Source organism: Mustelus asterias, chromosome 19 (assembly GCF_964213995.1).
Source record: "Mustelus asterias chromosome 19, sMusAst1.hap1.1, whole genome shotgun sequence".
NCBI lineage: Eukaryota > Metazoa > Chordata > Chondrichthyes > Carcharhiniformes > Triakidae > Mustelus > Mustelus asterias.
In genome coordinates this window covers 66,000,602-66,015,208 of record NC_135819.1, presented here as the reverse complement: position 1 = coordinate 66,015,208, position 14,607 = coordinate 66,000,602, and the positions used below count along the sequence as shown (strand labels likewise).

General features: G+C 42.1%; 1 protein-coding gene across 1 annotated transcript in view; it reads right to left on the bottom strand.

Annotated features, from left to right (window-relative positions):
• Positions 1-14,332, bottom strand: part of pax4 (paired box 4) — a 30,993-nt gene extending 16,661 nt beyond the window's left edge. The window contains exons 1-6 of the mRNA XM_078234629.1: positions 14,323-14,332; positions 9,832-9,962; positions 6,109-6,324; positions 4,014-4,104; positions 2,246-2,377; positions 995-1,077 (exon numbers count right to left, since the gene is read on the bottom strand). Of these exons, the coding sequence (XP_078090755.1) occupies positions 995-1,077; positions 2,246-2,377; positions 4,014-4,104; positions 6,109-6,324; positions 9,832-9,962; positions 14,323-14,332 (663 nt within the window). The remainder of the gene's footprint in view (positions 1-994; positions 1,078-2,245; positions 2,378-4,013; positions 4,105-6,108; positions 6,325-9,831; positions 9,963-14,322) is intronic.
• Between the last annotated feature and the right edge of the window lie 275 nt (positions 14,333-14,607).

Here is a 14,607-nt window from a genome sequence, read left to right as displayed (position 1 = left end):
GACCCTCCTCTGAAATGGATTGGATATCCGTTTACAGCGCCTTATGCCCCTCTTCCTCAGACTGCTCAATGGAGGACGGCGTTGTCTCCCTCAATTCCTCCTCTGACAGGGTTCCCCTTCTCTGGAGGGCCAGGTTGAGTCACGCTGAGCAAACTACTACCAAGAGGGGGACTCCAGCTAGTGGATTTTTGAGTGAGCCAACTGATCGATCTCGGCATCAGAATCTCATCTTATAGCCTTGACCGTAGCGTGCTTGCATCCGACTGACTCTCAGGCTCCATCCATGGACTACATACTGGCATCATCAGCCATTTTGTCAGGAGGAATCCTTGGTCTCCGATCAGCTACCCACCCAAAGTTTCCAGGACGACAAACATCCCGGGTACCTGGGAGCGTCTGAGGATGTATGTGTCATGGCTGCTTTCATGGTATCCTGCACACACCTGCATGATTTTTCAATGTGGACATGCACAATCTATCCCTTTCAGTTCATGAAAGATCTGGGCTACCCTGCTGGTGCTTTTATGGCTACATGGGTGTAATCAATCACCCTTTATACCCATAGGAAACTAGCACTGGCTGCAAAGCCACTGGCTTTCCCCATTTGATTGTCATTGTCAGTTGTGAAAGAAATATAGATGTCCATGCCTAAACATGGCCACAGTGAAGATTTGAATGCAGTGATGTGCTGCAGGCTGGGTGATCCCACTGAAGTCTTCACACGTGGACTGAAATGACCCAGAGGCAAAGAAGTTCAAGATGAGATTTAAATGAGACTCAGGATTTAAATAATCATCTAGAGCCAGTATTGCTGGAGCAACTCACCTCACTAGTTACCCACCCAGAATTAGAATCAGAACCAAAACATTTATCTGTAAGGGATTTCTTCATAAATATCAAGGATTTTGCAAATGAAAGTTTGTGGAGAGAAAGCATCCTGTGAATTAACAGAGATTGGGAGGCAGCTTGCTAGAAATAGAGATGCAATCCTTACCCGGATCCTAGCCTCCGGAAGAGATATTTTTGAAGCCAATTTCTCTCGTGCAAACACATCTGGATATTGTGTCCTTCTGAATTCTGAAACCACAACAAGAACATCAAATAAAAGTATTTTTAAAATAATTTATTGAACGGTATATAAGAACATGAGAAATAGGAGAAAGAGTAGCCACATGGCCCCGCGGGCCTACTCTCATACTCTGTTCAGTAAGATCATGGCTAATCTTTGACATCAAGAGAGCGTCCCCCTTATCCCAACATTCCCTGAATGTCCAGATTTGTTGACCTCAGTCTTGAATATATTCAATGACTGAGCATCGACAGCCTTCTGGGGTAGAGAATTACAAAGATTCACAACTCTGAGTGAAGAATTGTTTTCTTTATCTCAGTCCAAAATGGACTTGATATTTCCAACACAACACATCAAGGAGTGATAGAACTTGGGTTCAACCCACTGATCACAATCCTGGTCACATCTTTCAGCGGAGATGTCTCCCGTCTTAGGCCATATTGAAATTTCCCTGGAACAAATGAAGAGCATCACATGTTGGTATGGCTCCTGCTCTGCCCAAGACCTGCAAGAAACTACAAAAAGCCATGAATGTAGTCCATCCATCACGCAAACCGGCCTATCATCCATTGACTCTGTCTACACTTCCCACTGCCTCGGAAAAGCAGCCAGCATAACTAAGGACCTCACACATCCTGGACATTCTCTCTTCCACCTTCTTCTGTTGGGCAAAAGATACAAAAGTCTGAAGTCACGTATCAACTGACACAAGAACAGTTTCTTCCCTGCTGCCATCAGAATGGACCTAACTTGCATCAAGTTGATCTTTCTCTACACCCTAGCTATGACTGTAACACTACATTCTGCACTCTCTCCTTTCCTTCTCTATGAACAGTACGCTTTGTCTTTATAGCATGTAAGAAACAATACTTTTCACTGTATACTAATACATGTGACAATAATAAATCAAATCAAGAGCAGTAGAGTTTTCCTGCTTTCTGTAAACCAAAGTCACCAAAATCAGATCATCAGATCATTAGTTTGTTGCAGTTTGTGGGATCCCACTATGCACATTTTGAACACTGCATTTGTAAACATAACAGCAGTATTCCATTGGCTGTGACGCTCTCTGGGAAGTTTTGAGGGTGTGAAAGACACCATATAGACACTAGTTCTTTCCTTTACAATCTGTGGGAGTTTGACCAACAGCTTGACCCCAGTCCTATCAGTTCATACCTTTCTCTAATTCCTCAGCCTGCCCTTGTGTGAAAACTGTCCGGTTCCTTTGCTGACAGTTTGGCTGAACATCCTCAACAAAGTCAGATGGCAAGATGTTCAGAGTTTCATTTGTTTCCTGCTCACCAAAATCTGAAAGGAGAACACAAAATGAGTAACCCGAATGTCAATGTTTGGGACAGAACACCTCTTGTATCCAGTACCAAGCAATCAAAGGATTGATTCCAAATACAGCTCTTTATATACTATCTCAACGATGTTCCTCAATTCCAACTCAGAATTACTGCCAACTACAGAAACATAACTTCTCATTTCTCATACCAACCATTTTTATGATGACTCAGAAATCCATAGGTTCAAGTTGCATCCCAGAAACCTGAGCATATGATTGACACATTTCAGTGCGGTACTGAGGAGTGCTGAATTGTCAGAAGCACCATCTTGCCAATGAGACATTAAACTAAGAGCCCACCTCCCCTCTCAGGTTAACATAAAACCTAATGAAAAGGTTTGATGGTGAAGAAGCTATTCTCACTTGTTGAGGACATGAAAACTAGGGCCCATAATTATATTTACAAATAAATCAGATTGTGAAATTCAGGAAACCCTTCTTTACCTGGAGAGTGGTGAGAATATGGAATTTGTAGAACCACAAGGCAGAGTTGAGACAAATAAATGCATTTACAGGGAAGCTAGTTAAACACATGAGGGAGAAAGGAACAGAAAAATATGTTGAAAGGGTTAATTAAATGCAAGTAGGAGAAGGCTAGTGCGGAATAAATAATAGGATAGATACAGCAAAATTATTTTCTCTGATGTGGGAGTCAAGTATCAGGGAATATAATCTTAAATTTATAAGGAATTTCAAGAAATACAATTTCACACAAAGCATAATAGAAATCTGGAACACTTTCCGCCAAAAGGCTGGGATAATTGGAGCTTTTAAGACTGAGATTGATAGCTTTTTGTCAGATAAGATTATCAAATGATATGAAACAAAGATGGGTATATGACATTGTGGGTATAGAAGAGCCACGATCCAATGAATGACAAGACATATCCAATGGCCTGAATAGCCTCCTCCCATTCTTATGTCCACAATTAAAGCTGCTAGCTTGCAGAATAGATGACCAGATATAGCATGATTTAAAAAAAGATTTGTTCTTTGAAAGTGGACAAAGGTTGCATTTAAATCCCCATCCCTAGCTCCCCTAAATAGATTTTGGTGGACCTTCTGCTTGAGTCCATGTGCAGATGTTGTTTGTATGATTTTTAAAAATATACTTTCACAACCCTACTGGTTTTCCTTTGGGGAATAACTCCTGAGCTGATTCTCAGCCCACCGAATTGTGTTATGAACATCCCTTCCATAGCCAGCAAGGCTTGGCATTGGACTTGAAGCTGGAACGTCTGGTCCAGAGGTAGGGGCGCTACCACTGTACCACAAGAACACCAAGACCTGCATGATGGTTAGGTGGCAAAGAAAATTTGGACACACCATTAAAGTAGAGACCTTGAGCTTAGGCTGCAGGGAGATGGCAACAACTTGAACAACTCTTCTACATATGTTTTTTAAAAAAGCAATTAGGATCAAAGGGAGGTGGACAAATCTTGTTCAGCTCATTAAAACATAGTGGAGTTGCAGTGATGGGCTCCACAGGCTTGTTATTTATAGTGCTACAGTCATGTCCTTCCATCAAGCTGCTTGACTTCAGTTACAGTTTATTCTTCTGCATTACTATTGTTGCCACATTAGAAGCAGCCCCACCTTCAGTCCATTGGGTTCTTGTTGTGTTCTCAGATGCAGCAAATTGCAGGTTAGGGTTCAGGTTCCGCAGGACGCGATTAATAGATGAAACCTAGAAACGATGCAAAGAGCATGGTTAATACTTGCTCATTCATGTATTCTTTGTAGATCCAAACATGACTCTTGGCTGTTTTAACAGCATGAAAACATTGATTTGTTGATATTCATTTCAAAGTTCGCTGATCCAACGACGACAATAACTTGCATTTAAATAACATCTTTATCTTAGAAAAGTGTTTCAAGGTGTTTCACAGCAGCACACTCAGAGTTTTGATCAGACCCCATCTGAAGTTCTGCATTCAGTTCTGGGTAACACACCTGAAGAAGGATATTTTGAATCATAGAAACCCTACAGCGCAGAAAGAGGCCATTTGGCCCATTGAGTCTGCACCGACCACAATCCCACCCAGGCCCTACCCCCATATCCCTACATATTTACCCCCTAATCTACGCATCTCAGGACTCTAAGAGGCAATTTTTAGCACGGCCAATCAACCTAACCCGCACATCTTTGGACTGTGGGAGGAAACCGGAGCACCCGGAGGAAACCCACGCAGACACAAGGAGAATGTGCAAACTCCACACCGACAGTGGCCCAAGCCAGGAATCGAAGCCCTTGGAGCTGTGAAGCAGCAGTGCTAACCACTGTGCTACCGTGCCGCCAACCATTTTGTTCATGGTTGGGGTGCAGAGCAGACTCATGAGAATTATACTGATGCTAAAACAGTTGAATAGTTACACAAACCTTGTCATGTATTCCTTTGAGTTTAAAAGATTGAGGGGTAATATTAATTAAGGAATTTATAATGATAATGGAACTCAATAGGATAGGTATAGAGAAACAATTTCCTCCAGCCTTAAAATTAAATCTTGGTCATTTAGGAGTGAAATTAGGAAGCACTTTTTCACAAAAAGGGTGATGGAAGTCTGAAACTCTCTCCTGCAAAACGCTATGAGTATTGCATCAATTGAAAATTTCAAGAACTCCATTGATTTTTGCTAGTGAAATGTATCAAGGGATGGTTAAATGGTTTTGAAGTACAGATCATCATGTTCTATTAAGAATGGCAGAACAAGCTCAAGGGGATGAAGAACCTGCTCCAATTTCTATGTTCCTAATGAAACTTTTCCTTCAAAGTAAATAAAGCTTATATGTGTGCAGTTAGGAACGTACATTTAATACTTGTACATCTAGCAGAAAAACTGGTGCAGGATTTTAACTTCGCCTTGGGTCAGCATCTAGCGCACTAACACCAGATAGAACCAGATTAGACTCAGTGAGGGCAATCCTCCAATCCCGTTGCATTGCTTTTGTAGCGCAGTGGGCCAGGAGACCCTGGCGGAGACTGTTTCGCTGGCTCCCAGCAATCGGGAGGCCGGCAGTGCGGGGCCACTGCACATGCGTCGATCTCAGATGACAAATCAGTGCATGCGCAGTGGCCCACTCAGTGCTTTGCTGCCAGCGTGAATAAGCCTCGCCCACTGAATTTTAGAGTGATTCACGCTAGGGCACTCAGCAGGGCACAGAGTGTGGGAGATTCAATTTGAAACTCCCGCTGAAAAAATCAGCGTGATTTACTCCAGTTTTTACGTGAATTCGACACTTAGAATTTTTCTGGGAGAATCGTCCCTAGTAAGTTTCATTCCAATATAGCCCAACAGTGTGATATAGCCTTTCACTGAGCCAGTGACAAGTAAACTTACACAATCTGAGTGAAACTTGCTTTTTAATGATTGCTCTGAGTTCAGTACTTTCTTATCCTGTGAGCCCAAACCTTCTGCAAACTAGACTGAAATTGCCCTGTTACACTGGGCTGTTATAACTGACCAACGCAGAAGTCAATATGGGCTACATTTCTCTCAAAGAGCTGACTCAGGCTTGGTGGGATGAATGGCATTCTTCTTTCAATACTATACTATATTACATTATTCTATACTATACTACAAATACTATAATATTCTATGATTTTTCTATGATAAATGCTGTCCCAGCCATCTGACTGATCTGAAGCTGGAATTCATGGATATATAAAAAAGAATTAAATGACAAACTCACACTAGGAATTTTGTCCTTGGTGCAAATTCCCTCTGACAATAGCTTCCCACGGATTTCCCAGGCAAACATTGATGGATTGTTCCATTTAAACTGAGTGATCTTAGCCACCACCTCTGGTGTCGACAGCCGTGGCTTGCTCCCACCAATAGCTTTTGGACCAACTGAGCCAGTCTGGTAGAACCGGCCTAGAATCTTACTCACACAACCATTGGAGACCTGCAGTGGAGAGAAGAAGTAGTTACATACCGTAAGTAGGGAGATGGTGGCATACTGGTAATGTCACTGGGCTAGTAATCCAGAGGCCCAGGTTAATGTTCTGGGGACATGGGTTCGTATCCCATCACGGCAGCTAGTGAAATATGAATTTAATTAATAAATGTGGACTATAAAGCTGGTCTCAGTAATGGCGACTCTGACAACTATCATCGATTGTTGTAAAAACCATCTGGTTCACTAATCCCCTTTAGGGAAGGAAATCTGCATCCTTACCTGGTTTGGCCCACATGTGACTCCAGATCTACAGCACTGTGGTTGACTCTCAACTGCCCTCTGAAATGGCCTAGAAAGCCATTCAGTTTAAGGGTAATTAGGAGCAGGCAACAAATCCTGGCCTTGCCAAAGGTGCCCACACCCACAAAAGAATAAAGGAGAAGAAAAGGGTAGTGGCATGCTATACGCTGCTGTGAGGTGTAGGATCCCAATCATGATGGCAAAGATAGCAGTCTGAATTTATATTGCATCTCTAAAGTAGTAAATGACCTGGACTCTTCATGGGGGCCAAATAAATGCCTAGATGCTAGTTGAAGACTTAGAAGGACTGGCTGAAATCATAGTCAAAGAGATAGGACTTAAGGAGACTTTTAAAATTGAGGAAAGAACTAACAAAGGATTAGGGAGGGAATACCAAAGAATGGGGCTGAGGCAGCTGAAGACTGATGGTGGAGCAGTGAGAAGGAAGGGAAATTCAGGAGATGAGGGCTGCAAGGATTAAAGGTTATAAGCAGGGACATATACTTGAAGACATTGGAGAGATAGAGTTTGTCGAGATGATGGAAGGAATTACTAATTGAGGATTTCAAATTTAACGTGTGGATATGAAAATTAAACAGTGGAGTGAGAGATGAATGGGATTTAGTGCGGAAAGGGTGTGGCCAGAGAGTTTGGATGTATTGGAGTTTGTGTTGGGTGGTACATGCAAACATACTAACGTACAAGTTAGGAGCAGGAGTAGGCCATTTGGTCTTTAAAGTCTGCTCAGCCATTCAAGAAGAACATGGCTAATCTGATTTTGACCTTAATTCTACATTCCTACCAACGTTGATAACCTTTGATCCCCTTGCTTATCAAGAATCTATCTATTTTTACCTTAGAAATATTCAAAGACTCTACATCTACTGCCTTTTGAGGAACAAAGTTCCAAAGACTCACAACCCTCTGAGAGAAACATTCTTTCCTCATGGGTGACCCTTTATTTTTAATCAGTGACCCTAGTTCTAGATTATCCCACAAGAGGAAATCATCCTCTCCACATCCACCTATCAAAACCCCTCAGGATCTTATGTGTTACAATAAAGTTGCCTCCTAGTCTAAACTCCACTGGATACCAGCCTAGCCTGTCCAATCATTCATCATAAAACAACCCAGCCATTCCAGGTATTAGTCTAGTAAACCTTCTCTGAACTGCTTCTCATATATTTACATCTCAATACTGTACACAGTACTCCAGATGTGTTCCCACCAAAGCCCTGTATAACTGAAACATAGTGAGAATTCTCACAACACCAGGTTAAAGTCCAACATGTTTATTTGGTCGCACAAGCCACTAGCTTTCGGAGCGCTGCCCCTTCATCAGGTAAGTGGGAGTTCTTGTCACAAACAGGGCATGTAAAGACACAAACTCAATTTACAAAATAATGGTTGGAATGTGAGTCTTTACAGGTAATCAAGTCTTAAAGGTACAGACAATGTGAGTGGAGAGAGGGTTAAGCACAGGTTAAAGAGATGTGTATTGTCTCCAGCCAGGACAGTTAGTGAGATTTTGCAAGCCCAGACAAGTTGTGGAGGTTACAGATAGTGTGACATGAACCCAAGACCCCGGTTGAGGCCATCCTCATGCGTGCGGAACTTGGCTATCAGTCTCTGCTCAGCGACTCTGCGTTGTCGTTTGTCGTGAAGGCTGCCTTGGAGAACGCTTACCCGAAGACCAGAGGCCGAAGGCCCAAGACCAGATATAGCATGATTTAAAAAAGGTTTGTTCTTTAAAAGTGGACAAAGGTTGCATTCAAATCTCCATTCCTAGCTCCCCTAAATAGATTTTGGTGGACCTCCTGCTTGAACCACTGCAGTCCATGTGCAGATGTTGTTTGTATGATTTTTAAAAAAGTATATTTTCACAACCCTACTGGTTTTCCCTTTGGGGAATAACTCCTGAGCTGATTCTCAGCCCACTGAACCTATATCTGGTCATGGGCATTCAGTCTCTGATCTTCGGGTAAGCGTTCTCCAAGGCGGCCTTCACAAAACACAACAACGCAGAGGCTGAAACATAACCACCCTACTCTTGTATTCAATTCCCCTTGCAATAAATGATAATATTTTATTAGCTTTGCTAATTACTTGCAGTACCTAAATACTAATTCATGCATTAGGACACCCAGATCGTTTTACATCAGAGCTTTACAATCTCTCACTGATTAGATAATATGCTTCATTCATAGTCTTCCTACCAAAATAAACAATTTCACAACTTCATGGTGATCAATAAGCTGGTGGGGATAGCCAAGAGAGAGCAAGTGTATTGAAAGAATGAAGAAGGGTTTAAGTGGTGGGGGAAGAGGCAAGGTGGAGGAACTACACAATGCGGTGGAGATAAGTAATCTTAGAAATGGATAGGATGTAAGTTCAGTTCAGTATTGCGCCTTCTGGATCAGCTTGAGTGTGATGCAGGCAGTGCCGGGTTTAGGCATAAGCTAAACAAGCTATAGCTTAGGGCCTCACAATCTGCAGGGGCGCCTCACAAAATTTCAAAAGGTTTACAATGAAGAGAACATTTAAGAGCAGATACCAGAAAAGATAAAGAAAGCACCAGCTTGAAGAGCAACTCAAAAAATTACCAAAATCTATGAGAGAGATCAAGCCAGCCAAATGATAAATATGTAATCAGTAAATGCATTCATTTGAAAATAATTTGTATTTTTCATTTTAAATACCTTGCTATTAAATAATTAAAAGGCATAATTATGTTTTCAATTTTTTTGTGGCAACCCAAGGTCCTGTTTTGGGACGCACCTTTGTGAGACCTTTTGGTGTAACTTTTTAACAAGGGGCCTCCAAGCTTTATATAGCTTAGGGCCTCACCAAGTCTAAATCCGGCACTGGGTGCAGGGATGGAGTGACAGGGAAGATAATGGAATTCTTGGCAGGAACCAAATTGGGATTTGGCTTTTCCAATGTTCTGGTTTGTCTATGTTTTAAAGCAGTCACTTGTAGCGCAATGTAACTAAGATCACCAATTGGTTTTGAATTGTGGGTAGCTTTTGTTTGAGATAGGCTTGATCCAGCAAGCAATTGAATTGAGATTAACCCAGTTAATTTTGGTTGGACATTTACATTTAGCAGACAAAGAAGGCTTTCATCCCATTATTCAGATGTGAATAAATGGGTTTTGCTGTTGTGTATTTTGTTAAGCCTAAAGAGTTCAGGCAATATGTAAAGCTTGTTGACCTGTAAGATCCTGGAGATGTCACATGCCCTGATACCACCGGTTGCCATCTCTATGATCCTCTTTCGCTTGCAGCTGGGCAAGGGCCGTCCATTCACAAAGACCCCTCCAAGCTGATTCACACAGCCCACACCTGCAAATAAGGAAACAGAGTGATTTAAAAAGAAAACATTATATTTCTCTGCATCCAAGCAGTCATCAGGCAGTCTCCGGTCCTGAGTTTAATCATATCCTGCAGTCCATTCCTACTCACTCTTCCCACAGTCGCTGCAGCTGTTCCCGTGCTTAGCCTAATGATATTCAAGTCTAATGTGCAGTCCCTGTCGCTGTCCAGCTAGGACTGGCTAGCCCAGCACAGAGTGAACGTCGAGCATGGAACCTGAGCTCAGTACTGCAGCAAACTGTCCAGCACCATGGACAGCTCCCTCAGTCCTGAGCTCCACACAGCAACTCGGAAATGTTGCTATTGAGGGCGGCGCATCGTCAATCCACCGCCCAAATAGCTGTAAAATCAAGGGACAGAAAATCCTGTGATTCCTGAATCGGCAGCTTTTACAAAGTTCATGTAACTGAATGGAATCTTGCCCTTTAGAGTATCTATCTAATGCCACTATCAAAGTTCATTCTATGTGTTAGAATAATGCACACTGGAAATTAACCCGAATGCATGAAACGAACAGTTCCAACATTAGTATCTCGTGTGCACAGAGACTCTTGCAGTAAAGTCATTCTCTAAATGTTCTGCTCTCTGCCCGAATGAAAATAACCTTATCAATGGCAGAAGTCAGATGAAAGGCCGCAAGTGCTGAAAATCTGAAATGAAAAAGAGTTCCACTCGAAACATTAAACCATCCTCTCTTTCAGATACGGATCCACCCGACCTGCATTTCCAACACTCGATGTGTTAACTACAGAAGAAAACCAATTCATAAGAAGTAAATTACACTTTTTCCTATTTTAAGTACCTTTATGTGACATTGTTTCAGATTGATGAAGTCCAGACTTTCACAATTGTCATCGCGGATCCGCGTTCTGTAAGAAAGTCAACAGTCAGAACAACTTCCTGCTAACCTTTTTGGTTATATGTTGAGCTACTTCCAATGAGGAAAGTTAGTGTTGTGGAGAGGATTTTCTATATCAGTACCAGGTACTCCCAGCTAAGGTACAGCACGGTTTAAATGAAGGGTCAAGTTCCCACATTGTCCAGACAATACACCTTAACTCCATTCTCAATATACTGCCTCATGCATCAGCATGACTTTCTCTGGGGTGACATTTCAGTGACTTTAATCAATTTAATGTCCCTGACACCAATATTGCAGACATGTGTTTTTTTTAAAAAAAACTTAAAACCAACAGACAATATAAACCCAGCCGTGCTTAGCAAAATCTGCAAAATGTTAACAGCGATAGGGGGGGGTTTAAACTAAAGTGACAGACGGATGGGAACCTATGCAAGTAATCAGAAGAGGGGGAATCAAGGACAAGAACAGAATGCAGAAAGGGAAATAACAAAAGTAATAGGCAGAAAAACAAGGGCCAGAATCAAACAGGGCCACGGTGAAAAATAATGGGAACAGGACTAAGAATGTTAAAAAGACAAGCCTTAAGGCTTTGTGTCTTGATGCATGGAGCATTTGCAATAAATTGGGTGAATTAATTGAGTAAATAGATGACAATGGGTATGAAATAGTTGGAATTACGGAAACATTGCCACAGGGTGATGGCCAGGGATGGGAATTGAACATCCAAGGGTATTCAGTATTTAGGAAGGACAAAAAAATAGGAAAAGGCAAATTGTTGGTTAAATAGGAAATTAATGCAATAGCGAGAAAAGATATTTGTTCTGACGATGTGGAATCCATATGGGTAGAGCTGAGAAACACTGAAGGGCAAAAAACATTAGTGAGGGTTGTATATAAATCCCCAAACTGTAGTTCTGATGTTGGGAATGGGATTAAACAGGAAATTTGAGACACATGTGATAAAGGAACACTTGTAATTATGGGTGACTTTAATTTGCATGTGGACTGGGCAAATCAAATCAGTAACAATGCTGTAGAGGGGAAATTACTGGAAATCTTAGAAACCCAACAGCACAGAAAGAGGCCGTTCAGCCCATCGAGTCTGCACCAACCACAATCCCACCCAGGCCCAACCCCCATATCCCTACATATTTACCCACTAATCCCTCTAACCTACGCATCCCAGGACACTAAGGGCAATTTTTTTCGCATGGCCAATCAACCTAACCCGCACATCTTTGGACTGTGGGAGGAAACCGGAGCACCCGGAGGAAACCCACGCAGACACGAGGAGAATGTGCAAACTCCACACAGACAGTGACCCAAGCCGGGAATCGAACCCAGGTCCCTGGAGCTATGAAGCAGCAGTGCTAACCACTATGCTACCATGCCACCCGTGGAGTGTATATGGGGTGGTTTTCTGGACAAATAGATTGAGGAATCAATAAGAGAATGAACAGGACATCCTAGATTGGGTATTGCATAATGAGAAAGGAATAATTGGCAATCTAGTTGTACAAGACACCTTGGGGATGAGGGACCATAATATGATAGAATATTTCATCAAGGTGGACAGTGATGTAGATGAAGTTTGAAGTTTATATATTTGTCACAAGCAAATATAACACTGCAATGAAGTTACCGTGAAAATCCCCTAGTCGCCACATTCCGGCACCTGTTCGGGTACATTGAGGGAGAATTTAGCATAGTCAATGCACCTAACCAGCACATCTTTCAGACTGTGGGAGGAAACCAGAGCACCCGGAGGAAACTCATGTAGACACAGGGAGAACATGCAGACTCCGCACAGACAGTGACCCAAGCTGGGAATTGAACCCAGAGCCCTGGCACTGTGAGAGAACAGTGCTAACCATGCCATCCTCAGTTGATTCCGAGATGAGGGTCCTGAATCTTAATAAAGGAAACTACAATGGCATGAGGTGCGAGTTGGCTATGATGGATTGGGGAATGTTATTTAAAGAGATGATGGTAGATAGGCAAACATTCAAAGATGCATGGGTGAACTGCAACAATTGTTTATTCCTGCCTGACACAAAAGTAAAATGGGAAAGGTGGCCAAACCATGGCTTACAAGGGAAATTAGAGATAGTATTAGATCCAAGGAAGAGGTATCCAAATTGGCTAGAAAAAACAACAGACCTGAGGATTGGAAGCAATTTAGAATTCAGCAAAGGAGGACCAAGGGCTTTATTAAGAAGGGGCAAATAGAGTCTGGCATTAAGCTTGCAGGGAACATAAAAAACTGACTGTAAAGGTTTCTATAGGTATGTGAGGAGAAAAAGAATGGTGAAGATAAATATAGTTCCCTTACAGTCAGAAACAGGGGAATTTATAATGGGGAAGAAAGGAATGGCTGACCAACAGAATCCATACTTCAGTTCTGTCTTCACAAAGGAGGACATAAATTACATACCAGAAATGTTGGGGAACTCAGGGTTCCATGAGAGGGAAGAAGTGAAAGAAATCAGTGTTAGTATAAAAATGATATTGAAGAGATTAATGGGATTGAAGGTGGATAAATCCCCTGGGCCTGATCATTTACACCCCAGAGTACTTAAGGAAGTGGCCCGAGAAAGAATGGATGCGTTGGTAGTCATCTTCCAAGTTTCTATAGACTCTGGAACAGTTCCTACTGATTGGAGTGTAGCTAACATAACCCCACTATTTAAAAAGGGAGGCAGAGAGAAAATCAGTATTCCTAGACAGTTACCAATCACAAATTTCCAGCGACCGCCACATTCATTAGATTTTTTTCTGCCACCTCCAACATGCTTCCACCATGAGGAATGTCTTCATTCCCATTTCCCCATCCTAACAGAGGCATACATTTGTTCAATTTTCTACCATCCCAATTTCCAGAGCTCCATTTCTTGGCCCTCTCCCACACAATCACAGGAGATGTAACATCTGCTCATTTATTTCCTCCTGCAGCATTTACCAGGATTCTAATAGCTCTTTATGCGAGTCAGCAATTTACACGTCCTTCCACTGATTTAGTATAGATTTCTTCATGTGGGGGACCAAACACAGATAACACTGAGCTGTGTGTTCCTTGGCATACTCCCTCTCATTCACTACTTTGACTCTCTGTCTTCAGTCTCTCCAAGCATAAAGCAGCATATCTCCCTTCTTCTAGATCACAACAGTGACTACACTTCAAAAATAATTTCTTGGCCTTTTGAGATTTGGGACATTGAGGTTGCAAAAGGCACTGTATAAATTTAAATCTTCCTCTCTCCTGCAATCTCGGTGTGAATACTGCCTTTAGTGAAATTAAACCTCAGCTACATCAAGTTTCGCTGAGTGCTGAGGATGTGGAGTGGGTCTGCCAGTATCCGGGGGAGAGAAGAGGCAAGTCAGCAGCATTTCCATTGCCTGTGACCTCTACACTGAGAAGAGAAGGGCAGCTATGTTATCCTCACCCCCTAAGCTCCCTTTGGCCCTGACTTGGATCCATTTTGCCACCTCTTCATCATTCCTCCATTGGTATTGTACATTTCCCCATCTACCAGTTCAAGGAGAAAGCCGGCCAGTGGGGGAAAATAATGATGAATGATAAAAGATGAAAACAAATATAAAAATACATTGCCCATCCATTTACAATGCTCAAATTTTTTCCCTGAGGTAATATATGTAGCACTGAATGATGAGGTATAAGAATAAAATGTTATCATGCCTCTATGGCACTGATGAGAATGAATCAGAAGAATATATTATTTCTCAGGATGAGTT